Source organism: Elephantulus edwardii, unplaced genomic scaffold (assembly GCF_000299155.1).
Source record: "Elephantulus edwardii isolate Elephantulus edwardi_28Jun2011 unplaced genomic scaffold, EleEdw1.0 scaffold00026, whole genome shotgun sequence".
NCBI lineage: Eukaryota > Metazoa > Chordata > Mammalia > Macroscelidea > Macroscelididae > Elephantulus > Elephantulus edwardii.
In genome coordinates this window covers 23,710,744-23,737,768 of record NW_006399776.1, presented here as the reverse complement: position 1 = coordinate 23,737,768, position 27,025 = coordinate 23,710,744, and the positions used below count along the sequence as shown (strand labels likewise).

Below are 27,025 nucleotides of genomic sequence, written 5' to 3'. Positions count from 1 at the left end.
TATGAGATTGAGCTGTTGATTGTGTGATTTAATTCTTCAGCATCTTTGTTGAGTTTCTTTCTGATAGTTCTATCTTTTCTTGAGTGTTACATTGAAGTTTCCTACTACTATTGTGGCATTGTCTATTTCTTTTTTCCGTTTTCTTAATGTTTGCTGTGTGTATTTTGCAGTGCTATCATTTGATGCATATTTATTATTGTTATGTCCTCTTGTTCTATTGACCTCTTAAGCATTAAATAGTGACTTTCCTTGTCCTTTGTGATGGTTTTTATGCTGAAATCTGTTTTATCACAGATTAATATCACTACTTCTGCTTTTTTCTGGTTTCTATTTGGTATTATTATTATTATTATACTAGTTTATTTACAAACTTAAATGCATTGTTTTCCAAAAAGATTCTTCCAATTTCCCTCAACTCCCCCATCAAATTGTTCAACCCCATGATTAATCCCCTCTCCCACTGCATATTCTCATTTTTCTGCTTCTACCATCCTGCCCCCTTGTATCCTTATACTCATTCTACAGTAATGGTTTTATACAATATTTGTCTTTGTGGAACTGAGTTAGTTCACTTAGCATAATGCTCTCCAGTCTCTCCCAAGTTAGGTAATAATTTACAAAATCAGTGCTCCTGCATGCTGTGTAGTATTACATTATGTGAATGTACCATAATTTCTCAATCCATTCATTTGTGGTTGGACATATGGGCTACTTCCATGTCCTTGCGATGGTGAATAATGCTGCTATGAACATTGGTATACATGTTTCCTTTTGTGCCTCAGTTCTCATTTTTGGGGGGTATATTCAGGGTAGAATAGCTGGGTCATATGGAATTTCTATGTTCAACTTTTTGAGGAAGCACCAAACTGCCTTCCAGAATTGTACCATTTTACAGTCCCACCAATAATGTATGAGTTCCTTTCTCACTGCATCCTCTCCAACATTTATTACTTGCTGCCCTGTTAAACTTTGCCACTGTTACTGGAGTGAGATGGTACCTCATTGTGATTTTGATTTGCAGCTCTCTTATTGCCAGTGATTTTGAGCATTTCTTCATGTGTTTATTTGCCATTCAAATATCTTTCTCTGTGAAAATTCTTTCCATGTCTTTTGTCCATTTTGTAATTGGATTATCAGCCTTTTTCTTGGGGAGACCCAGGAGTATTCTGTAAACTTTCACAATAAGACTCTTGTCTGAGACGGTATTACCAAATGTTTGTTCGCAGTCAGTAGGTTTTCTTTTCACCCTGTTGGAGAAAGTTTTTGATGCATACATGGGTTTAATGTTTAGACGGTCCCATTCATTAATTTTATCCTCTTCAGATTGTGCATTTCTGGCTGTATTTGGCAGTCTCTTTATACCTTGGACTAGTGCTTCTATTTGAAGTAGCAGTGGTATCCACTTCCTAAACAACATGCCTCTGGAAACTCTATGAACTTTGATAAGTAACAATAGTTATAGAAAGGCTTCAGGCCTTTTATTCATAGGGTGGCTATGAGTTGTGCTCAACTTGACAGCAATAAACAACAACAGTACTTCTAAGCTTGATCCCAGTTTGTCTCTTATGAACTTTAAGGTTTGGGGCTTTACTCTCAGGTCTCTGATGCACCTTGAGTTGATTTTTTGTGTATGGTGTGAGATGTTTATCCTGTTTCAGCTGGTTTCCATTTGCTTGGTTTATTTTTTCCCACCCTTTTTAATCTTTATCTTCATTTTTCAGATGTGTCTCTTGTAGACAACATATTGATGTAATTGGGGGTGGGGGGTTATCTAATCTGTTACTCATCCCCCCGCCCCCGGTGCATTTAAACAGTGTAATTATTAAGAGACAAGGTTTGTTGGTTGGTTTGTTTGCTTGCTTGCTTTTTCTTGTTGTGTACCATTGATTCAGATATGACTGGCACAGGAGGAGATTAGACCTCCTTCTCCAATGGAACATCCGGTAGATTCAAACCACGTGCCTTTGGAATTGCAGTGTGGCTTCTTGCCACTAGGCCACCAGAGCTTCCTTGAGAGACAAGGTTTTATTGCTATCATTTGTTTAATTCTTTTTGGTGTTGTTCCTGGTAACCTTGCTCCATCCTGCTTCCTGTGGTATCTCTGTAAGAAGGATTTCCCTTAGTATTTCCTGCAGTGTTGGTCTTGTTTTTACAAACTCCCTTAGGTTCTGCTTTTCTAAGACTATCTTGATCTCTCCAACATATTTGATGGGTATAATATTCTTGGTTGACAGTTGTGTTCTTTGAGTGTTTGATATATGCCATTCAACTGTCTTCTTCTTCATGTGTTTTCTGCTGAGAAATTGGCACTTAATCTTATTTGCTCTCCCTTATAAATTACTCTTTGTTTCTCCCTAGCTTCTTTCAGAATTCTCTCGTTATCTTTGGTCCAGCTAATTTGACTATGATATGCCTTGGTGTTTTTCTTTTGGGGTCAATTCTATATGGAGTTCACTCAGTTCTTATATATATATTTCTCTCTCTCTCTTTCTTCATTATGCCTGGAAACTTTTCTTCTAGTAACTCTTCCACAACTTTCTCAGTTCCTTTTCTTGCTGCTTTCTATTCTGGATTCCAATTATATGCATGTTATTCCTCTTGATGGTGTCCCACATTATTCTTAGACTTTCTTCTGTTTCCTTCCTTTTTGATTCTGCCTTTTATTCTAGTACATCAACTCTAAGAGTCTTATGTTCTGTTTTGCTGGTTCTTTGTTCCATCTCTTCAGCTCTGCTCATTTGTCTCTGCAATGTGTTGACAGCATCTGAAGCACTGATCCTCATATTCTAGGTTGTAGTTTCTTATTTTTCCAGAGCTTCTAATGCCTTATTTGTTTTATCTGCATTGTCTTGGATTTTTTTTAAGTTCCTCTTGGCTTTTGCGTGCAGAATCCTGTAATTCTTCAAGTTTATTTTTCAATCATTGAAAATTTTCAGTACTTGTTATTTTGCATTGTGTCACAAAGTCCCATCAGAATTTCTGGCTTTAGGAAATTAATCTATTGTGTTTTGATCACTTTTTTTCCAGGGGGATGACATCTTGCTTTGGTTTTATGTAGGATGTGAAAGAGTCTGCTTCTTCCATGTCATTGCTGTGGTAGTTTTTCTTGCCTGGGGCCTTAGAAAGACCTTGGTCTGATAACCAAGGCTTGGGAGCTCACTGCTCCAGAGAAAGGAAGGGCAGCTCAACCTGGCTGAATTTCTTTCCGATCCTTTGGCTCAAGACAAGATTTGTTTCATTTGGGGAGCTAAATACACTCATAGGAAAGGGAAGGACTACTCGCTCTGCCTTTATTTTTTTATTAAGTTATAACTTTATTTTTTTTCTATATTTTATTAATTTTCATAAACATTTACAGAGATTTTTGGTTTCCATTCATTCATTGTTGCACTATTCTCTCTACCCTCCTCCCAGTTTGTTCTTGTCCAAATGCCACAGTGCTTGTCAAAGCCAGTTCTGATTAATCTTCTTTGTCAGTGTGTCCTTTGCCATTCCCTATCACTCCTCCCTGAGAGAGACTTCACCCTGAGTCATAAGGAAAAGGGGATGGCGTATTCTCTTCTCGCTCTGCCTTTAGTTTCTCCTCTGTGGACCTGTAGCAAAATTAGCTATGACTGGGGGGCCATCTGCTTCTGTTCCTTTCTCTCTTGCCCTGCAGCTAAATTCTCTGGGTGGATGGCTTGTTGTTTTCTGATTGCAGCCCTGCTCCTGAAGTCTGCTTTCCTCTTTCATCTGTGGATTGGTCCAGCCAAATTCCCCAACTCTCCTCACCACTTAAACAGTTGAGGAGAAAGGACTTTGTCTCTGACCCTCTGCTCCAGAACCATATTCCTGTAGCTGCAGATGGCTGGAGCCTTTGAGTTAGACTGCAAGGCTGGCACAGCAGGATGATATCCCAGATGAAACCAACGCCTTTCCTGGATCCTGAATGTTGGTATTACCCTCCCCACAGCTAGGCAGGGTTCAAAAGGGTCGCAACTCAAGTACTGGCTGTAGGTAGGACAGGGGTGCTGGAGGGCTGTTGGGGGAAAGAGGCAGAGTCACCTTTTGAGATGGTGTGTGAATTAGGCTACTCCACTAGCCAGCTGCTGCTGCTGTTGTTGTTGTTGTTGTTAAGTGCCATTGAGGTGACTCATAGCCACCCTATGAACTAAAGTCCTAGACACCTCCTGTATAACTTTCGTCCTTTCTCCAGGTTCATAGGGTTTCCAGAGGCAAGCTATTATGGAAGTGGATGCCACTTCTGCTTCCAAGCTTGTTTTAATTGGGGAACTTCACCAAACACTGTCCACCATGGGTAACCATTCTCGCATTTGACTCATCAGTGTCACAGTGTTCCACTTCACAGCAACCACGAGTTACCCCTGTACAGCAAGTGGACATACCAGGGTTACACAATCTAGAAGAAAGTTTCACCAAAGCCAATTAAAGGCAGGCCTGAGGGCTGCAGAATAGAGTCACCCATCTTTGGCTTGGGAGCATGGCTTTCTGTCCACTAGGCCGACTGCTCTCTCTTTCTATGCTGCTGCTGCTGCTGCTGCTACTGCTGGTGGTGTTAAGTGCCATCGAGGCTACTCATAGCGACCCTGTGAATGAAAGTCCTGGGCACCTCCTGTATAACTTTTGTCCTTTCTCCAGGGCCATAGGGTTTCCAGAGGCAAGTTATTATGGAAGTGGATGCCACTCCTGCTTCCAACGCCAGCTGCTATAGCTAGTCAAAATCCTAAAGAGTATGTAGTTCAAGTGCTGGCTGTATTGGGGGTGGGGGTGTTTTAGGGCTCATTTAATTTCTTGACTGTCACTTCTGTGGGCATTGGTTGTGGATCCAAATAAAATTAAGTCTTTGACAACTCCATTTTTCCCCCTCCATTTATGATGTGATTTTGCTTATTGCTTCAGTTGCTTTCTGGTTTTTATCTGTTAAGGGTTTAATCCACACTGAAGGATGTAGCCTTTGATCTTCATCTGCAAGGAGTTTTTGTTTGTTTTCTATCTATCTGTTAAGGTTTAATCCACACTGAAGTATGTAGTCTTTGATCTTCATCAGTAAGTCCTCCTCACTTCCAATATGTAAGGTTGTATCACCTATATACTGCAGGTTTTAAATGAGTCTTCCTCCAGGCCTTATGCCAAGTTATTCTTTACATAGTCTGTTTTCTCTATGCCTCAGTGCTTCTTGGTCCAGTTCATTCAGTGCATACAAAACAGCATAGCACAACCCCTTCAAGTTCCTCTGCCGGCATCAACATAATGTGCTATCCCTACATATGAGCATCAACATAATGTGCCATCCCTACATATGAAGAAACTCAAGGCACACATGAGGCTGGTAGTCTCAGTTCTGAATCTCTTTTTCCCAATCTGTCATTCATTCTGTGATCTACTCTGAACTGTGCACAGGATTTCTAAGTCTGTAAATCTTTGAGGAAGCAAGCTGGTTCCTCTTTCTCTGTGGAGCAGCTAGTAGGTTTGAGCCACTGACCTTGTTAGCAGCCTTGTCCTTTGACTACTGTGCCAGAAAGTCTCTTTTTTAAGTTGGTAGTCATGTACAAAACAATTATGCTACCTAGGAACCTCTTTTATCCCCAGGGGTCCACAATATCCAAACAAACTAGAGAATCTCTAGGTAGAGAACAGTCAGGCTGAAATGCCATTATTTCAGTTTCTCATAATCCTGGCCCACAGCTGTCCCTGGGGTACCCTGGAATTCCCCATTGCCCCTGACACAATTCCATTGCCCCTGACACAATTCCAGATCTTTCTTATGGGATCAGCTCTGAGGGGGTTAACTTTCAATGTATAACTACAAAGTGCCTCCAATATAGAGTCAGATGTTTGAGTCTGTCCCTCCCTCTCATTAGTCTGGTCCATTTTGGTGAGGATCTCCCCTCCCACTTCTGGGAGAGCTGTAAGCCAACTAGCTCACTCACTGCCTTCCATTGCTAATAAGACTCATTTCCTCCTCCTTCCTCAGACCTTCCCTGCACACAGATATCTCCAATCCAGCAGAAACTCTCTGATGTGCCAAACTTGGTTCTTTCTGAGGTTTTTGTTTTTCACTCATTAGCTCAGGTGAAAGAATCTCACTGCAGCCCTAGGGCAGCTGGGAACCAAGTAAATACCAAGGATATTTGTCCTGCTGAAGTGCTTATCCACAATCAACAATCCCTGTGCTGCAAATCTGGCCTGAAAAAAGACTTGACTGAAGGAGTTAGGGTGCTCAGTTGGCCTGGAGGTCTTCTCATCCCAGCCTAGCCAGGGTGCGTGCCCGGAGCTCTCAGTCTACTTATGAGGCAGGTGGGCAGCAGGAGGGCAGTACAGGATGAAAGGCAAGGTCCTGTGCAGAGTGCTCAATCAGACCTTGAATGTTCAAACCCTGGGGACTGGGCAAGTCCCAACCCAATGGAGACGTTATTGTCGGTTTTCTCCACCCCAATTCCTAAATCCCTGAGCATGGCTAGTGTGTTGTCTGGTTCCACTATACATTTACCTTCTGGATGCTATATTTTAGTATTTTAGGCTCTAAGTGATATACCAATTGGCAGCATCAGGATGGATGGTGAAGAGATTGAGATTGTTCACAACTTTAGTTTGCTTGGCTCCATGGTCAACACTCTTGGCACCAACAGCCAGGAAATTAAAAAACGTATTGCAATGGGAAAGTCTGCTGTTGGGGACCTCTCCAGAGTGCTGAAGAACAATGGTGTCACTCTGGAGACTAAGGTGCATCTGGTACAGGCTATGGTCTTTGCAATCACTTGTTATGCATCAGAGAGCTGGACAATGACTAGGGAGGATAGAAGGAGAATTGATGCCTTTGAGCTGTGGTGCTGGATAAGAGTATTGAATATACCATGGACTGCTAAGAAAATGAACAGGTTCGTCCTGGAGAGGGTTAAACCAGGCTACTCCTTGGAGGCAAGGATTCTGGGGCTTTGTCTGACATACTTTTGACATGTTGTAAGGAGGGACAGGTCCTTGGAGAGGGACGGCGCAAGAGGGGAAGACCCTCTATGAGGTGGATTGATTCAGTGACTGGGGTAATCGGGATGGGTGTGTCAGAGGCAATGTAATTGGCACAGGATAGAGCAGGGTTTAGGGCTGTTGTACATAGGGTCGCTATGAATCACAAGTGACTCGACGGCACATAACAACAACAACAAGTGATATATCTGAAAGAAAATGCAGCCAGGATGCTCCGTAGAGGCAAGGAAGCTTTGTCTCATATATTTTGGGCATGTTGTTAGAAGGGGCTATTCCTTGGAAAGGGACATCATACTTGGGAAGAGAGTGTCAGAAAAAGATGAGGTAGATTGACATACTGACTGTGGCAATGTGCTCAAGTATGTCAGAGAGTATAAGGATGGCACAGGATAGGGCAGAGTTCAGATCTGTTGTCCATAGGGTCACTATGAGTCATACTCAACTTGACTCAACATAACCTAACAACAAGAAGTAACTGGTGTACTCGTGTTCAGCTAAGTCCTTTCCTCATTATGCCTAGCCCAACAGCTGGTCAAGTTCCCCTGGGACTCTAGTATGCCATCAGGATTCTGTCAGAGGATGGGTCTTATTTATTTGATCCATGAAGAGAAGCTGTGAATCACACACTCCACAACCAGAAAAGACTCTGGGGAAACTCTCATTGGTTAGATGTAAAAACTAAGGCTCTTTGATCTTACCACCCAGTCAGCACTAAATCTGGGACACAGAAGGCCTTACTTCAAGTCCCACCAGTAATGGGCTGACTGATGGGCTGGAGGATATAGACCATATCCTCTTCCTGTCCTCTTCAAGACACCACAGAAGATTTTACCCCTCTGTTTTCTGGGAAACGGGGTAAGGCAGACAGCTGTTCCTTACATTATGAATACATCCCTGAGGCTGCCCTGATAGTGCCCACCTTTCCAGAGCCATCTTTCTTCAAATAGGGAGTGAGGTTGTAGTCTACACACACCAGTGTCCACACGGAAAGAAGAGCTTCAGCTCAGAAGCTGCAGGTAGCACAATTTCATGAGAAAGAAGGAGGGAAAGAACTCAGTGGAAAGGAAGGAGAAGCAGGAAGGGGCAGAACCATGGAGTCAGAAGATTTTCCCTCAACATTCAGAGTCAGGTTCTGAGATAGGGAACAGGGGAGCTAGAAAAAGTTGTCTCTGCTCTTAAGTAGGTAAAGATTATGGTACACTTGCTCTTGAAAGTCACCTTGTTCTTCCTGGTGACTCTGGAGTTCTTGGAAAAGAATGGGAGGCTGGCCACCAGATGGCCATACTGGGAAGTTCCGGTTCTCAGTCAAGTCAGGGACACTACCTGTAGGACACTGGGCTGTATAGGGAGCAGCAATCAAAGGATATTTGATAATCATGAGGAAGTAAAAGGACTCCTGTAGGCAGTCCTGGGGTCATTGAGGGCAGAATAGGGTAAAGGCCTGTTATGGAAATATATCATTGTTAGCCCTATCAGGGCTACATCACTTGGTCTGATTGTGGTTTCCCTACCAGGGCCACTTTCAAAAGAGAAAGTGAAATAAATTTTAATGAAGAAACCGAAATGTAGGTAGGAGTAAAGGAACCAACAAGGGGTGGTTAAGCAGCTGGGAGCTAGCACCAGTGGTTTGTAGCCTAAAGGACCCGGAACACAGAGCTTTGACTGGAAGCAAGCAGGAGCTGTAGTTGGGAGAAGGGGACACTGTCCTGCAGGAGCTATGGCCTTAGATAGAGGACACAGCCCCTGTCAACCACAGCTGCACAGGGAGGGAGCCAGGGAAACACTCGGCCTTTCTCAGACTTCCCCCCAACTGGAAGCCTGCAGTGGGGAGCTCATGGTGTGGAATAGAGATCATCCTCCCTCAGCGGCAATCAAAGCCAAGAAAGAGAGAGTGGACAGGGGACTGGAAATACAAAGGAGAATATCCAGAACTTGCTCTTGTTCGTCACTATCTCTGCTTATTTATCAATGAAGCCAAAAGTGTGCTTACTCCTTCACGGTTAACTTCAGTCCCAATTGTTCAGATCCTGGCCTCCCCCAGCAACTTCCTAGCAAGGCCATTTCCTAGTAATTGCATAACAAAACCTACAAAGTTATTGCTTTAAATAACAGACTTATTGTCTTATAGTCCTGGAGGCTAGAAGACCAAATTCAAGGTGGCAGCAGGGCCGAGCTCTTTGAAGTCGCTTAGGGGAAGAATCTTCCTTGTCTCTTAACAGCTTCTGGTCATTTCAGTCATTTGTTGGTTTGTGGTGTTACTCCTCTGGGTCTATCTATATTACCCATATTAACTTCACTAATTATACCTGCAAGATTCTATTTCTAAAAAAGGTCACAGTAACAGGTACCAGGAATTAGATCTTCAACATCTTCTGGGGGATAAAATTCAACCCCATCAACCTTAATTCTTGTTATGTTTCATTTATTAGGTCCAGACTCAAGAGACTAGGAAGATGTCTTCTTGACTAACTCCCAAAAATTAGTCAATGAAAATTCAGAGAAACACAATGATTAAATTTACAACTGATCATGGGAATGGCGCAAGACGGGGTAACATTTTGTTCTCTTGTACATGGGGTCACCATGAATCAGAGGCTGATTTGACAATAGCTAGAGCTCTGGTGGCCTAATAGCAAAGAGCTGCACTACAATCCCGAAGGCACAGAATTCAAATCCACCAGCTGCTACACTGGAGAAAGATGGGCAATCTCCTCCAGTGCAATTAAATTGCCTCTGAAAACCCACTGGAGGGTCAGTTATGGGCTGGTTCCAACTCAATGGTACACAACAACAGCAACATATGCCTAGTATTACACCATGTTTTCAAGTCCCTGTTGAATCCTTTCCCTACCCTCCCTCCCCCAATCTTCCCACTAAACTGCTATCCTAGTGGTTTCCACCCTTCCCCCTTTCCACCCCCTTTCCCCTTGCCACATCCACTTTTAGACATTTATACACATCTTACTAGTTATCCTTCTATTTTTACGATAATTATCTTATGCAGTAGTTGTCCTTATGAGACAATTAACTCAGCATAATGCTCTTTAGACTCGACCATGTTATTTAGTATTTTACAAAATCATTGCTCTTTAGTGCTGCATAGTATTCCATTGAGTGAATGTACCACAATTTCTCAATCCATTTGTTTTTATTTTCAAAATATTTTTAAGTTATATATTGGTTTACACACATAATCAAAATACATTGTGTTTCATTCAAGTACATTATGTTTCTCACATTTCCTTCATTCACATTGTGTTTTATATGATCACTCCTAAACACTGTGACTCTGCCATCCAGGGAATTTCTCTCTGCTCCCCACCCCACCCTCTGCCCCTTTGCTGCCTTCCCTTCCTCTTTTGGGCTATTATACACATCTTATTAATTATTCTTCTGTTTTTACAATGATGATCTTATGCAGTATTTGTTCTTAAGAGTCTGAGTTAGTTCACTCAGCATAATGCTCTTTAGACTTGACTGTGTTATATAGTATTTTACAAAATTGTTCCTTAAACCTACATAGTATTCCATTGTGTGAATGTACCACAATACCTCAATTCATTCATTTGTTGATGGAAATTTGGGCTGTTTTCATATTCTTGTTATTGTAAGTAACACTGCTATTAAGATAAGAGTACATATCTCCATTCACGTTTCAGTTCTAATTTACTTGGGGTATATTCCTAGTAGTGCAATAGCTGGATCATATGGAATTTATATGTTCAGTTTTTTAAGAAAACACCAGACTGCTTTCCAGAATAGTTGTACTAATTTGCAATCCCACTAGCAATACATGTGAATTCCAGTCTCGCCACATCCTTTCCTATATTTGTTGCTTTACTAGTATGTTATACTTTGCTACTGCTATTGAGGTGATATAATATCTCATTATTGTTTTGATTTTCATCTCTTTGATTGCCAGTAATTTTTAGCATTTCTTCCTTTATCTGTTGGCATTCTGAATGCCTTCCTTTGTGAAAAATCTTTTCATGTCTTTTTCCCGTTTGAACATCTGTCTTTTCAATCATCTGTCTTTTTCTTGTGGAGCCCCTGTAGGAGTCTCTAAACTTCTGAGACCCTTGGCTGCAATTCCATTGCCAAATCTTTTTTCCCAGTCTGTAGGTTATCTTTTAACTCTACTGAGGAAAGTTTTTGGTGCACATAGGGACTTAATTTTCAGAAGGTTCCATTCTTTGATTTTTCCCTCTCCTGATTATGTATTCTTGGCTATATTTGCAAGCCTATTTATGCCATAGGATAGGACTTCTAAGTTTGATCCCATTTTGTCTCCTATGATCATTATGGGTTTGGACTTTACCCCTACACCTCTGATCCACATTGTGTATGTGTATTTTTGTGTATGGTGTGATATGTGAATCTTGTTTCATTTTTTTTGCAGGATGATGTCCAATTTTGCCAGCACCATTTGTTGAAGAGGTTGAAGTTTCCCATTTAACAGATTTTGATTTCTTGTCAAATACTAACTGACTGTAGATAGATGGGTTAATTTCTGTGTTCTCAATTCTATTGCATTGATCTTTGTGTCTATCATTATATCAATACTAAGTTGTTTTGGTTTCTATGGCTATATTCTAGGTTTTTACATCAAGAAGTGCTATGCCTCTCACTTGATTTTTGGTTTTCAGAAGAGCTTTGCTTTTTCAGGTTCTCTTTCCTTTCCAAATAAACTTTCCAATTACCTTTTCTCTCTCTTTGAAAAATGAGTTTAGTATCTGTATTAAAATAATGTTGAGTGTGTAGATTGCTTCTCATAGTCATTTTCACTATGTTGAGTCTTCCTATCCAGAACAAGGAATATGTTTCTATTCAGTTAGGTCTCATTGTTTCTTGTAATAGTGTATTATGATTTTCTTTATAAAAGTCATTAGTGTCTCTTGTTAGATTTATTCCCAAGTATTTCATCTTGTGGCTGGCTTTCCTTTTCTATATTTTGTTTGTTGTAGAAAAATCTCACTGATTTTTATATGTTGATCTAGTATCTTGCCATCCCACTAAATTGATCTACTAGGTCTAACAGGGGGGTTTTGTTGAGTGTTTGAAGTTTTCTGTGTACGCTTACTATTTTGTCTGCATATAATGGCAGTTTTACCACCTCTTTGCCAATTTGGATGCCTTTTATTTCCTTCTCTTTTTTTTATTTCCTTTTCTTGACTTATTGCCCTAGCAAATACCTCCAACACAAAATAATGCCCTCCTGGGACTTTGACTAAAGAGATTTACATTTGAAGGAAGTGGGAGTCGAAGGGAATAGACTTTGCCTTTTTAAAAACTGGGTTCTGTGCACACCCATGTTTATCACAGCTTTGTTCACAATAGCAGGGTGTTGGAAACGAATGGATAGAGAAGCTCTGGTATATTCACACAATGGAATACTATGTTGCATTGAAAAACAAGGAACTCATGAAATATTATACAAAATGGGTAACCCTGGAGGACATTATGCTGAGTGAAATATCTCAGTCACAAAAGGACAAATACTGCACAGTGACACTGTTGTAAAACAGGACTGACCTTGGGGTTGAGGGGAGACTGAGAAAGATGGGACAAATTATGTGCACTGCATTGAAAAGATGAGAGAAAGAAATGTTTAAAAGGGATATATGATTAGGTATTATTGTCATGACAGGAGTCCTGAACAAAGGCTACATAGTGGGGTGGAATTGGGGGGAAGGATTGTATAACAATGGAAGAATTTTTCTTTTACTTTTCAAAGAGAAGAGTGAACTAGGGGTGAGGGGTGGGCAGGGAGAAAATTACAACAATGAATGAATGGAAATCCAAAGTCTTTATAAACTTTCATTAAAATTAGTAATTTTTTTTTAAAAAAAACTGGGTTCTGAAGCAGGGTAAGGTTGGTACACATCAGAACCCTCTTCTAGGATTTAAAGTCAAAGAGAACTGTTGAGTATACTCATGGTGGCCACCTAGATCCTCTGAAATGGAATTAGGAGACATGCAGCAATGAAGACACAGTCTGTATTTGGACGTGTTCCATCAGCGCTGCTGACCTAGCATGCACAGATGTATGGATAAACGCAGAAGGGTTGCTGGCTTGAGAAGCTAGAAATCCTGAAGACTCTTGCCCTGTTGAGTTGGCCTGAGGTGGGGGCTAAAACTGAGCAGAGGTACCAATTAGTTTGGAACACAGGAAGATGTAGGGACTCCTGAGTTTGCAACTGATGTCCATTTGGGTCTAGCTACGGATGGCTAGAGATGAGTTTCCCAAAACCCACACAGATGGAAATAAAATGTTCCATGCTGTGACCTAGCATTGATTGTTGCAACCTGATGGCTTGCTCTGGACTGTACTTTGCTTGTGGATGCAGATGCTCAAAGTTTCCAAATGGAATTGAAGATCCTTCAGAAGTTTCCAAATAGAATGGAAGATCCTTCAGATAAAAGGGACATGCTTGTCCCTACAGAGTTCTGGTTTTATATGGATGGCAAATTAGAAATTGGCTATCTAAAATGGGAACATTAAGGCATGAGGCATGAAGTTACTGACTTACATGCTTTCACAAATATCAATGTTGTGTACTGTAAGGAGAAACATGAAAGTTAATGGCTAGAAAAGCCATAGGATGATCTATGGTGTTAAGAGTTCATTGTTCAAAATAACCTCTTAGCCATTGGCTGACTTTGCCATGTAGATTTGTGGGAATATGCAAATAGGGTGTGTTAGCCTATCCACAAGGAGATTGGTTAGTCTAACCAATAAAGTGAGCAAATATAGCAGCAGAATGGGGAAATCTTATTACCAACAAAGAAACAAGAGAATGCAGTGGGTTCTTTGGGGCTAGTGATTCTTGTACCAGCTAGAGCAGAGTCTGTGTGAGCAGCAGCCTTATAGCAGTCACAACAAAGAACCAGAGACCTGACATGAGACAGAGCAGACCATGGGTCGGCTACCCCTTGGAGACAGAATAAGGTGCCCTTGCCCACGTATGTTGGACAACTGGAAAGGTTGAGGGAGAGCCATAACCTGCTGGACTGAGAGCTTTATAACACTGACCTAAAGCCATGAGGCTCAAAGCTGAGGCCCCTTTGCACATTTCAGAAGCTGTCCTGACTGAATGGTTGTATTCTGCTGCCAACCTGGATTATAACCCTTTGACTTCCCTAATACGGTTCTGTGTTGTCTGTGAGGTACTGCTACAGATTTTGGACTGAGTAAAGCATGAATATTGATGTTGAGATGAGCAGAAAGAGGTACGGAAGCACAGATGACGTGTCTGACATCGTAGGAATTGGTTTTGTGTTGTTGATGTTGTTGTCAGGGACAGTCCCCATTGTGCAGTTGGTAAAGGTCAGATATGGCTGTCCTCATGACAATCTTGCACTTTTTACAAAGCCAGACTCCGTTCAGAGGATGGAGTAAAAAGTCTCCTGTGAAGGAGCCTCTCACATCTTCACTGTCTGGTCTGTGTTGGACTAGAGCAGGAAGAAATGAAAAGCAGGTAGCAAGAGAGACTCTCCTCAGTCATTCTACCTTTGCCAGAAATTTCCACATGTGAAGATAAATTTGGGTTTATTTTAGGAACGAAAAGTTCAAAGCACAAATTACAGAAAGAAGGAGCTGGAATCCTTCAGGAGGCTCCTCCAGTGCACCAGGCCCCTTAGGTTCCACAGCCTCACACTAAGAACTCTACAAATTGGTCAAATCACAGAACTAAATATAAAACAGTTGTGCAGAAGGGTCCCAAAACTGATGGAATTTTCTTCTTCCTCGATGCTAGCATGAGTGAACCTCCAAATTGCTTGTCTGGCATTTTTAAGTTGAAGCCCCACTAGCAGACTCTATCCTCAGTGATTTCCTAATCACCCAGTCCCCAGTTCCTAGAGCCAGACCTACAGCTCCACAGCCCCAACCACCTCAGAGCCTCGGGGAGAAGCCAGCCACCACGATGGACTCCCCAGTGATGTAGCTGGCCTCTGGGGAGCACAGGAAGGACACAAGTCCCACACAGTCCTCAGGCTGCCCGATCCTGGAGGGAGAAACAGAACATGACACTGATGATCTGAGACACTGGTTCTGCTGCTCCAGAGGGAGCCAACACACCTTCACCCCATCTCTGGATTTCTGGAGCTTCGGTGTTGAAGGTGCTATGGAGGGACAGGGTGGACTCACAAGAATCACAGTAATGTGTTGACTCACTCCCAACTTTAGCAAAGGAAATAACCAATCAGAGGAGGTCTGCTTTGAGACAAGCACCTCCTTCCCCAACTGTACCCAGACCACTGAAGTTCCACTTGCCTCTGCAGTCGCTGGTTTTCCTTAAATCGTTTCCAGAAAACCTCATCTTTGTGGAGCTGGACAAAGGGAAGAAATGAAAGCGTCAGTGAGGCTAAAAGAGGCAGGCAAGGCCTCTCAGAGTCATTGTCTGAGCTGCTGGGGGAGGTTTGTTTGCTCAGGAGGAGCATCATGTTCTCAGAGCTCATGGGCTGAGTCAAGGCCAAGTTCAGAGGAAAGCAAGGACCTCAGGGATAAGGACGCTACTCTGGGACTGTGTTCACCTCTTGATCCCTTAGTCATTTGGGAGGATTTCTGCTGAAGCCCCAGTCCTCACCATTTTACTGAAGTTAGTCTTGATCATTCCTGGAACCAGGCAGTTTACCCGGATGCCCTTCATGGCCAGCTCCAATGCCAGTGTCTTGGTGAGACCCAGAAGAGCAGTCTTACTGACATTATAGGCACCCAGTTCCTGGGAAGAAGATCAAATACAGGTTAGGATATAAGGGAGTGGGGAGGTGGGGCAAAAAGTGTCATATGTATTTCTAAGAATATATCTAAGGCTTTCACACCCTCTGGTCATGACTGTTTCAAGCCCAGAGCTCAGACACCCTCTCCCCAGCCTTGTCTAGGCACAGAAGCCAGGTATGAGGGAGCCACAAGGGCATAAGCTTATCTTAGGCCATGAGTAAGACTGGAATCTGTCCTGGGCTGTCTCTGTGGAACCATTCATCCTCTCTCAGACAGGACCAATCACTCACCACAGATGGTGTGTAAGCCGCAATAGAAGAGACCAGAATGACACTGCCACCCCTGCGAGAAGACCAACAGAAACAATGCGTGAAATGAAGCTAATAACTTACCATTTAACAAGACACTATAAACCAGTCATTAAAGAACGCAATCCTCACAACCACAAGGCAGGTCCTATTGCTGTCCCCACTTCACAGATGAGGAAATTGAGGCTCAGAGAGGCTGTGTAATACAACCAATAAACCAAACCTACTCTGTCTCTCTGACACTAAAGTACATGCTCATAACCATTATATTTATCTGCTTCTCTGGGGACAGATGAGCTGAAAGTCATGTTCTTGGAAAAGAGGCGCTCAGGGCTGAAGGTGAATGCTTGTCAACAGGTAATCTCCAGGAAGCAAAAGAGGCAGGAGTAGAAAAGAAACCACAGGCCCAGGGACTTTTCCTTCTACCCAGGTCAGCCCCAGCCAGTTCGTAAAGGCTGTGTGTGTAAAGAGAAGCCCAAGGAGAGGCTGTGTCCCATGAGAGGTGTGGCCTGAGGCCCTGACGTTAGACCTCTGGCAGCACGTGTGGACCACAGTCAGGTTTGCAGCTTTGGAACAGAGGCAGTGCCCCAAAGACCAAGATGAAGGGAATTAGGAGGAGATTGAGAGGCTTATGAGTGGGAAGATCACGCCAGCCTGAGTTTGGCCCTCTCCCTTTGGGGAGAAGTGAGGAAAACCTTGTCATAAATCACAAGTTGGTAAGAAGGATTATCTAGTTCTAAGAGAAGCAGGAAGTAAATAAAGGTAAGAGTGAGCAGCTTTTAAGCACAACCTCTTCCCAACACAAGATTTTCAAGGCCAGGGAGATGGTACCTGGACTCCTGGAACATCACCCTCATCCTGCAAACGCTGAAGCTCAAAGCTCTACCTTCTCAAAGGCAGCACAGAGGGAGCAGTGTGTTTGCAGAAAGCTCAGAGAGACTTCTGTCCTCCCCCTGCTCCCAGCTGCCCCTGTGTTCTTCAGAAACAAGCCCTCCACCGCCCTAGGCCCCTAGTCCCACCAGGCCCCACTCTGCAACCATACCCTCTCTTCTCCATGTGTGGCAGCAGTTGGCTCAGCAGCAGGGCGGGGGCCTTCACATTCACACTGAGGATCTGAGAGTAGGGCAGGGGCATTGGGAGGCAGAGAGAGACAATCAGTCAAAACTAAAGTCCTACAACGCACAACGAACCTGAGTGTGCTCCTGGCTGGAGCAAGGAGGTGCTTCCCAATTGTTAATGATTTAACAGGCAGACAGGTTAAGTCACACATCTGTCAGAAGCACCTAAAAATGTGTATTATTCATAGCTGGGTAGAAGGAAGGAAATGCTGTGTCTTTTCAAGAAACTGGACTGTGTTCTGTTTGTGCCAGTAGAGGCCTCAAGAAGTCACTGGAATCACTTCTTGCCTTGTTGGCTACGATCAGGTGAAGAGTCACAGGAAGAGAACTGAAGACAGAGCAGATGTAAGGGGAGCGGGCGCTGAAGCAAGGGAGATTTCTAGAAGCAGTATCTTTGTCTTTCTGTATCTTTTTGTTTATGCTTTTGTCTTCTCCCAGTAGAATTTAAGGCATATTTACAATGCAGTTGGATAGAACAAATCAAATAGGTATTATATGTGAGGGAACAAAGAATAGGAAAAATAAGGGTAAAAAATAAGAAAAAATAAAAATGTGGTTCATGCCTACAGTTCACAGCACATGATAAGGACTAAGCATTGTTCTAAAATGTGTTCACAAGCACATGCTAGGAGCACCTACACACACTGATATTCCACAGACTCAACTCTAAGCTTTCCAGAGCCCTTACAAGGAGGGATTATACCTCAGAGAACTACATACCTGGGAGTTTGGTGACTATCTTGATCCTGACTGTGACAAAAATCTAGACCTGGGCTCAAGTTTGGAATTTGGATCTCGCTAGAGTTGGTATCACTAATACAGGACCTCATAAAGCCTATAACCCCACCAGTTGACCTCCTCCCCTACCAGAACACACAGGATCCCTAGTAATGCTTATTATCAACTCAAGTTGTTGAATAATATATGACAAATAGAGCTATAAATTTCTTAAATGTAATATTTATTAGATTACATGAATACTAATAACATTTTTTAAAGAACATTTTTTGAAAGAAGATGGGAAGTCTCTTCTCAGTGGTTTACTGCATCTGAAAACCCACTGTAGGATCAGCTATGAGTTGGTTCAGACTCAAAAATGCATAACAACAACATATTAAATTACTATATTATTAGTTAGAACATTATTAGGTATTAAAGGAAAGTCTTTTTTTTCTCCTCCTGTTTCTTGAATTACAACTTCATTCCTGGAGAAAGGTTATTGATTTACATGTGCAAATACTAATTACCACAAAGCACAGCAAGGACACAAAAAATTTGACATGATCAGCAACTATAAAAACACAAAACTGAAACATCACTGTTGTTGAGCCAATCTTGACTCCTAGCAACCCCACAATGAAATGTGCAAGGAGCTGGAGTCAGAATATCAGAAGGGCCAAACTTGCTCAGCCTTTCTTAAGCTGAAGGAACTGAAGAACAAATTCAACCCTCAAGTTGCAATACTTAAGGGTGCTTTGGGCAGAATATTAAATGATTCAGGAAGCATTAAAAGAAGATGGAAACTGCATACAGAGTCATTGTACCAAAAAGACTTGGTGGACACAGAAGAATTTAATGAAACAACGTATGAGCAAGAGCCTGTGGTGATGAAGGAGGAAGTTCAAGCTGCTCTGAAAGAATTGGCAAAAAACAAGGCCCCAGGAAATGATGGCATACCAATTGGCATATTTCAACAAACAGACACTGCCCTAGATGTGCTCACTAAGTTGTGCCAAGAAATCTGGAGGACAACCACCTGGCCAGCTGACTGAAAGAGATCTATATTTGTTTCCATCCCAAAGAAGGGTGATCCAACAGAGTGTGGAAATTATCAAACAGTATTATTGATATCACATGCAAGCAAGATTCTTCTGAAGAGTGTCCAAAAACAACTGGAACAGCACATCAACAGAGAACTGACAGAAGTCCAGGCTGGGTTTTGAAGGAGTCATGGTACTAGGGATATTGTAGCTAATGTTAGATGGATCTTAGCAGAAAGCAGAGAGTACCAGAGGAATGTCTACCTGTGTTTCATTGACTATGCAAAGGCATTTGACTGTGTGGATCACAACAAAGTGTGGCTGACTTTGACAAGAATAGGAATCCCAGAACACTTGATTATGCTTATGTGAAACTTATACTTGGACCAGGAGGAAGTCGTCAGAACAGAGCAAGGAAGCACTGCATGGTTCAAAATTTGAAAGGGTGCGCATCAAGGACGTGTCCTATCTCCATATCTTTTCAATCTATATGTGGAACAGATTATCTGGGAGGTTGGGCTCTATGAGGAGAAATGTGGCATTAGAATTGGAGGAAGATTTATCAACAATCTGCATTATGCAGATGACACAACCCTGCTTACTGAAACTGAAGAGGACCTAAAGCGCTTGCTTCAGAAGGTCAAGGACTGCAGTCTTCAATATGGATTGAAGCTCAACATCAAGAAAGCAAAGATTCTCACCACTAGGCCGATTGACAGTATCATGATAGATGGTGAAGAGATTGAGATTGTTGACAGCTTCAGTTTCCTTGGTTCTCCAATCAACACACTTGGTACCAGCAGCCAGGAAATTAAAAGACGAATTGCACTGGGAAAGTCAGAGACCTCTCCAAAGTATTGAAGAGCAACAATGTCAGTCTGGAGACTAAGGTGCACCTGATACAGGCCATGGTCTTTGGAATTACTTGCTATGCATCAGAGAGCTGGACAATGACTAGGGTTGATAGAAGGAGAGTTGATGCCTTTGAGCTGTGGTGCTGGAGAAGAATATTGAATATACCATGGACTGCTAGGAGAATAAACAAGTTCATCCTGAAGAGGATGAAACCAGGCTTCTCCTTGGAGGCAAGGATTCTGAAGCTCCATCTGATATGCTTTGAACATGTTGCAAGGCAGGATCATGCTTGGGAGAGTGGAGGGACAGTGCAGGAGAGGAAAATGCTCAATAAGATGAATTGATTCAGTGACTGGGGAAATGGGGATAGGTGTGTCAGAGACAATAATATTGTCAAGGGATAGAGCAGGGTTTAGAGCTGTTGTACATAGGGTCACTGTGAGTCTCAGGCAACTCAACAGCACATAACAACAACAACAAATAAATCTTTATGGGCATAATTGTTCATCTTTCTCTTGTGTAGCTGGTGGATTTGTACTGCAAACCTTTCCTTTTGTAGCCCAATTATGTACCATATCACTCATTTAAAAAGAACAAAAACCTGTAGCAATAGAACCAAAAGATGTTTGTAGAATGTGTGGAGAAACTACACTATTTGAAGTACCATTGCTATTTATAAGTTTCAAAAATAAATAAGCACAAAGTTTCAGCCTTGTTGCTATGTAGATATGTGTAAGCTGGATTTAGGAAAAATGTTTTTTGTTTTCTAACTAACCATGGGGATACACTTATAGAAAAAATAATAAATTTCTGCTGAAATATTGCACAGAAATTTTATAAACTGTAGTTGTGAAGTCATTTCCTCTGGCAGTGTCACCCATGAAGACTTGTGCTCTGGTGGGCTATCTGAGATAGCTCTTCTAACCACTGACTTTGACTTCCACCATAGAACTAGGTAGGATTTATAAAGGTGAGGTGTGTGGTCCAACAAGGATATTGGCTAGATTACAAATAGTATAAATAACGTAAATAGTACCTTTTGGATTATGCTTTTGGAATATGCATTAGAAGTATAGCGAATATGAAGGTGAGTATAGGTCAGATTTGCTATCCCTCTAGGCTTTGATTGAGCAGATTCAGGGGCAGAAAATGGGACTCTCACTACCATCAAGAAAGATGAAGCGGAGAGTGTAGCAAGAAAGTCCTGTGTGAGGCCAAGACACAGCAACAGTAGCAGAGGTAGTGGGGAACAAGAAACGACTGTGAGACGGCTTGAGCTGGATCTCCACCCCACAGAACCAGAGGCCCGCAGCTCTGCCCAGACATCCTGGTGAAGAGGCCTGCCTGAGAAGCTTTTATTCAAGAAGTATCCTGAGTGTTTCCAACCTGAACTGTAACCTATTACTTTCTTAATCTTACAGCTCTGAGCATTGTCTGTACGCAGCCACTGCAAGAAATTAGCAAAACAAGCCCCAGAGTAGAGAGTCATGGCAGGAATAGTTGGTGTTAGAATTGATAAAAGAAGGTGCAGGAACACGGCAGCACGTCTCCCTTCCCTGGAATCAGCTTTGTGCTATTGATGGAACTAATAGGTATTCTTCCCCCTTGTGGGCTCAGTGGAGGTCAAGCTTTGCTGCTCCATGCCTGCCTCAGAGTTGTTACCCACACATACCCCCAAAGCTCTTAGTTATACCACTGATGTGGGGACAGAGAAGAGATAAGAAAGGAGCTAACAAGGAAGGATGCTGGGACATAGCAAGGAAGGATACTGGGGCAAAGACCAGAGCTTGGGACTGAATGCTGGCTGAGACAGAAGGGGGACAAGAAGTCCATCCTGTGGGCCCTGAGGAAAAGGGTCTTTAATGAGGTCAACTGTGTCCTGCTAGGAAGGGGACATATTCACAGTTTTCCCCTGTATCCCACACCACTTCACCCCTTTGGTTGTAAGCAGTGAGAGGTGCTTCAGATGGGCTTTGTGGCTCATTTCATGACCAATTACCAGTGTTTATGACTCAGGACTATAAGAAGCAGATAAGATGTCTAAAGAAAGGATGATCAATAAGGACAAAATGAGAGTTAGGTTAAGAACTCCTTTTCTGTTCAAAAGATAGCCAAATCACCTACAAAGTATCTGCCTAAAGTTCTGTGTGCATCAGACTAGGCAATGAGAAGATCCCATCCTAGACTAGAAGCCAGACGTGAGCTGAGTCATGGGGAAAGTGAGACGCCTTCCTTTGCCAGGGAGAAGTGCCCATTAGAGAAGTAAGAAGAGATGATCCTTGTGCCAAGCATCCTGAGTGGAGCTCCATGAACCTAAAAGAGGGTGCCCCGGAAAAGGAGGGGATGGAGAGATATGACTGTGCTGTTAGAGATCTTCCTACCAGCTGGGGAGAATGGGACCTGCCTGGAACAGGTCCAAAAGCTCACCCAAGGATAAGCTGAGCAGCAAAGAAGTCCCCTCACAGGACATCCATTGAAAATTGCATCCAGTTGAAAACAGAGCCTCTGATAAATTCTAAACTCACTTTGTGACAATTTCACCTCCGAGATGGTACAGATGAGATTGAGGGACAATTATCCCCATCAACTATTTCTGTCCAGTGGTGCAGAATCACTTGCTGAGTACCAAGTCCTTAGAGAATACAGGGGCACCAGAGAAAGTGAGGTCAGTGTGGCTGATGTGCGCCCTCAGCTCCAGGAGGGGGGACTTCAAAGCATTCTAAGAAAAAAAGAGCCATGATCCTACGAACTGAGACACTGGAGAGGAAAATGACTCAGGAGGGCCAAGAGAATGTCAGCAATGAAATCCCAGCCGCATAATCACAAACGATCCTTAGCAACATTAAGAACAGAGCTAAAGAGCCTGGGGAGGCTATTGTGCAGTCACTGCAGGGAGCTCAGGTTTCAGGTCATCTCTGAGGATGGAGTGAAGGGCACGGAGCCAAGGACAGAAAAGAGGGAGGGGCTGGCCTGAGAAGGATGATGGCAAAGAAGCTCAGAGAGCTGGGCGGGCAGAACGCTCTATGGGAAAGGGTTCTGGTCCAGTGTTCATGACAGAACAGGAGAGGCTACCAGTGGCAGAAAGAACAAGACTCAATTATGGTTCCATCTGATATGTCAGGAGGAATAGGAAACACACAAACAGAGCGGATATCAGAGGATAATGAAGCCCAAGATGGACTTCAAGCACTTTACAAGGTCCCTCCTGGATCCTTGTAGACAAGACAGCAGACTGCACTGCAATCCCAAAGGCATGTAGCTGGAATACACCAGAAGGGTGTTCAAATACACCTGGTGTATCCAAATATACCAGGAGAGTGTTCAAATACATCTGGTTATTCAAATGTACGAGTAGAGTTCCTGTGGAACCTTAGCTGCTCCGCTGGAGAAGGATAGACAATCTCCCCTTATGCAGTTTACTGCCTCTGAAAGCCCAATGGAGTGTCAGCTACTGGTCAGTTCTGACTCGATGGTACATGACAACATGGTGGGTGGGCATGTCTGGGCCACTATAAAGCTGATGGAAGGTCCATCAGCACCAACAGGTGCAGGCAGAGTCATCTGAGGGCAGTGAGGAACCCTAATCTAGAAAATGTATAGAGACTCATAGCAGCAAATACAGATCACCAAGGAGGAGCACAATGATTAAAATTTATCCTTTGCAAAAGGATGCAGAAAAAACAGATTGTTGAGTCTTATAGAGCACAAGGACCTTGCTGCATATTGTATGTTCACTGCTGTATCCCCAGAGGCTTGAACAGGGACTGGCACAAAGCAAGACACTCAATAAATACTTGCTAAATAAATGCATACAAAGATATGGGGAGAGAAAAGAAGGCTGAAAGCAGTAGGAACCAGTTTAAAAATAATCGCAACTGGAAGTGGCCTTCTAAGACTGAGAGGGCAGGCCTCCTGTGCAGTGCCTGATTTTTCAGTGACACTCGAGGGGTAGGGAGAGGAGAGTTTCATGGGGGGAGAAGAGGCCTCACCTTGTCCCACACTTGCTCACTGGATCCCAGCGTGCTCCCTACCACAGGGTTGACGCCTGCATTACACACCAGGACATCAATGCCTCCACAGTGCTCCAGGGCCTGTGGGGAAAGGCAGACAGGAGGAACCGGGGTGAGTGTGGTGATGGTCTGAGAAGTCCTCCCCTTCCCTCCGGTGCCTGAGTGTCCCACATAGCTAAGCTATATGGCCCATTCGGACAGAGCTTGCTGAACAGGCGATGATGGTCACATGACTCCTGTATAAACCAAATCAAGGTGAAGAAAAGTGTCCCCAACAGGCCCAAGGATAAATGCCCCAGTGCTGAGGCTTCAGAAGAAAAGGTCTTTTCCAGGAATCCGGAGGACTTCCCTCAACTCTTTAGAGCATGTCTCAACCATAGTTCTCTCAGGGAATAAGTCTTCCCATGAAAATACAGCTTTCCAGTGACCAACCAGGTCTGCTCAACTGACTGAGAAATCGTGGTCTCAGGCCTTGTTTTAGAACCTCACATATCCCATCCCTACCTTTGTCCCTCCTAGGGAACAGTTAGGGAAAGGGTATGTCTTCTCTGTGTCCTTGCACCGCAGTGGACTCTCACCGTGGCCACCAGCTGTTCCCGGTCCTCAGCTTTCCCCACGTGGCACACGGTGCCCGTCACACTCAGTCCCTCCGTCTGCAGAATGGCCACTGCCCGATCCACATTCTGCTGCTTCCGGCTGCTGACAACCACATGGGCACCATCCTGGGCCAGACGCCGGGCAATGGCAAAGCCAATCCTGTAGGTGGAGATGAAGAAAGCAAGACAACCTCAACTCACTCCCACTATTCTTCTCCAATGCAAGCCCAGAAATCAACAAAGAATACTCTGTCCTGCTCTCACAACCCAGTGTACTGTGAAAGTCAGGGTCAGTGTGAGGACGTCAAGACATAAAAAAGGCACTCACCCATCAGTGGACCCGGTGACCACAGCTACTCTATTGCTCAGCTTGCCACTCATACTCCTCCTCTCTGGGATCCCCATGCTAGGGCGAATCAGGCATCTGTGGACTCTGGCTAATGCTTGGAACATGGCAGCCAATATCTGGTCTTCTTCCTGCAGAACTCAGTCCTTGAGGGGGAAAAAAACATCAGCTTCACTTATGACTGACACCATGATTCAATGAGCATGATGATAAACTATTCCTCAGCTCCTCCAGACAGACAAGGCCAGTAACAAAGTAGGAGAGAAAGAGAGGTTGGCCATGGCGACTTCCAAACACATGAACCTTAGATCAGGAAAAGCCTCCAAGAAAATTCTTGATTTATAAAATGGACAAATCAGAACATGACACCCGCCATTCAGTAGGCACAGATTATTTTTCCATTCATTCTATAACCAAGTTCTGAGTACTTACCATGTGCCAGGCCCTGGACAGTAGAGGCTGCAACACTGTAGTGAGCTGCAGGCCCTGTCACACCCACAGTTTCCATGTCCGTTGGATTGCTAGCCACCAAACAAATGAAGATTGCCTGGTTGTCGCAAATTTTAAAATTCCAGCAGTTCAAAGCAGAATATGACCAAAAAAAAAGGGGGGGGGGAGATCTCATAATCTATTTCTCATAGGCAAACTTAGTAGGAAGGGTTTCAAAATTCTTTCAGAGATGTTCCAGGCAAATAGTTTTGTTTGTTCAACAACAAGCTTTCAGTTAATTAACAATCAGTTCACAGAATTTCCACAGATTGTCTTAACTATGCAGAAGAAGAAATGGAGGGCAAGAATGAGGGAGCCCGTAATAACCTGCACTTTCCTTCTTGAGGTCCAAAGCTACACGCACTCAGTAAAGTTCCCACGCAGTGGGCTGGGGGCGTCATCACTAAGGAAGTTGCACATAAGAAGGACCTGGAAGGTTGAGAAGGTTTCGACAGGGGAAGCAGTGGATGTTTAGTCGAGGGCACAGAGTGAGGGATGCATGGAGCAGTGAAAATGCCCTAGGTTTTAGGGAGAGAGCAGGGTCACGTGTGTCTCTGGAGTGTAGAGAACAGAAACACATCCTTCAGAAAGTGGACGGTGGCTCTGCACATCTCCACAGTGCCTAGCCCCATGCCGGAATGAAGCTACCTAAAGTGAGGCCACAGAGAGACCAGGCCAGGCAGCTGCTGTGGGATCCATGCTTTCATGACTTCCCTCCAGAAGAGAAGGGGCAGGGGTACATGTAGATAGTGTGAAGGTGGAAATGAGACATGGCCTGGGAGACATACTTGCTCACCACTCCCATTGGAGTTCTGCCCAGTCTTGAATCTAGGAATCTGATCAGCTTCCTGCCTGAAAGGTAGGGGAGCGAGTGATTGAAATAAAAGGTCAGTAAGTTATTCGAGGGCCGGGGGTACATGTTCTCTGCATTTCAGTGCCGAGGAGATGGAAGAGAGAGTCACTATGGCAGCCTTGGATCAAGAGGCCCGCAACCCTGAGCTTCCTGAGGCTCCAGTGTGGGATGACTCTGTCTACAGACCCCCTCATCAGTTGCAGACTGGCTCTGGCCACTCCATCACCAAGGGATTCCTGGTTACTAAGCAACCCCTGCCTTACCTTCTGCATCTCCCCTCGTTCCTTAGCAACCCTTGCATAACCCAGTTCCCTCCAGTTAGGAGTTTGTATATGTACAGTATAAGCGAATGGGTGCTGCTTTGGAATTGTGGAGCAGTTTTAGATCAAATGTCAGTCTGCATTCCGCTCCATGTCAAAACTAATGTGACCAAGTGCTCTACTTTGGAGTGGACAGCCTGAATTTCCAATTTATGTCTCTTCTGATATTGTATTTCCAAAAACACCTCTGGTAGAACCCAGACCTCCTTCCTTTTCCCTCCTCTTATCCTGCTCATTCTCACTCTCTCGCTTACTCACTGGGTCCACCTGCTCTCTTACTCACCAGCTCTCCTTTCCGCAAGGTCAAATTTTTAATCTTACGTTTCAAGGAGAGGGAGGCATTCAGCTCCAAATTGACCAACTTCTCCTAAACAGTACACCAGATTCTAAACATTGCTATGTCCCTACTGAGGACCCTCTCTCCCTTGCTGAAAGAACAGATTAATGTGCCCCCTTCCCTTCCCCACAAGGGAATCCTGTCTCCTTGTCCAGGAGGGCATAGAGGGTGAGGACTTCCATTTTGCCGGGACAGGGCACCCCCTGCTGGAAATCTAGAGTTATAGCACCCATGAAAAAGCATTCGTATCTGTTTAGGACCAGTTTTCAGGTCCCCTCTCTGAACCACAGCAATTCTCACCAGGATCTGCTTGTGTAATCTGGCCAG

At 43.6% G+C, this 27,025-nt stretch overlaps 1 protein-coding gene across 1 annotated transcript; it reads right to left on the bottom strand.

Moving 5' to 3' along the window:
• Window positions 1-14,878: 14,878 nt before the first annotated feature.
• On the bottom strand, window positions 14,879-24,758 carry DHRS2 (dehydrogenase/reductase (SDR family) member 2). The gene is made up of 8 exons (XM_006883313.1): window positions 24,682-24,758; window positions 24,336-24,513; window positions 23,737-23,838; window positions 17,057-17,127; window positions 15,997-16,048; window positions 15,573-15,707; window positions 15,260-15,315; window positions 14,879-14,990 (listed from the first exon to the last, which is right to left on the bottom strand). The coding sequence occupies exons 1-8, from the start codon at window positions 24,756-24,758 to the stop codon at window positions 14,879-14,881; spliced, it is 783 nt and encodes a 260-aa protein (XP_006883375.1).
• Between the last annotated feature and the right edge of the window lie 2,267 nt (window positions 24,759-27,025).

Excerpts from the sequence above, each read along its gene's own strand:
- DHRS2 (XM_006883313.1), bottom strand. The coding sequence starts at position 24,758 with ATGGGGATCCCAGAGAGGAGGAGTATGAGTGGCAAGCTGAGCAATAGA. Across the intron at positions 15,708-15,996 it reads CGGCTTACACACCATCTGTG|GAACTGGGTGCCTATAATGT; the intron begins GTGAGTGATTGG and ends TCTTCTTCCCAG. Across the intron at positions 15,316-15,572 it reads AGACTAACTTCAGTAAAATG|CTCCACAAAGATGAGGTTTT; the intron begins GTGAGGACTGGG and ends CCCTTTGTCCAG.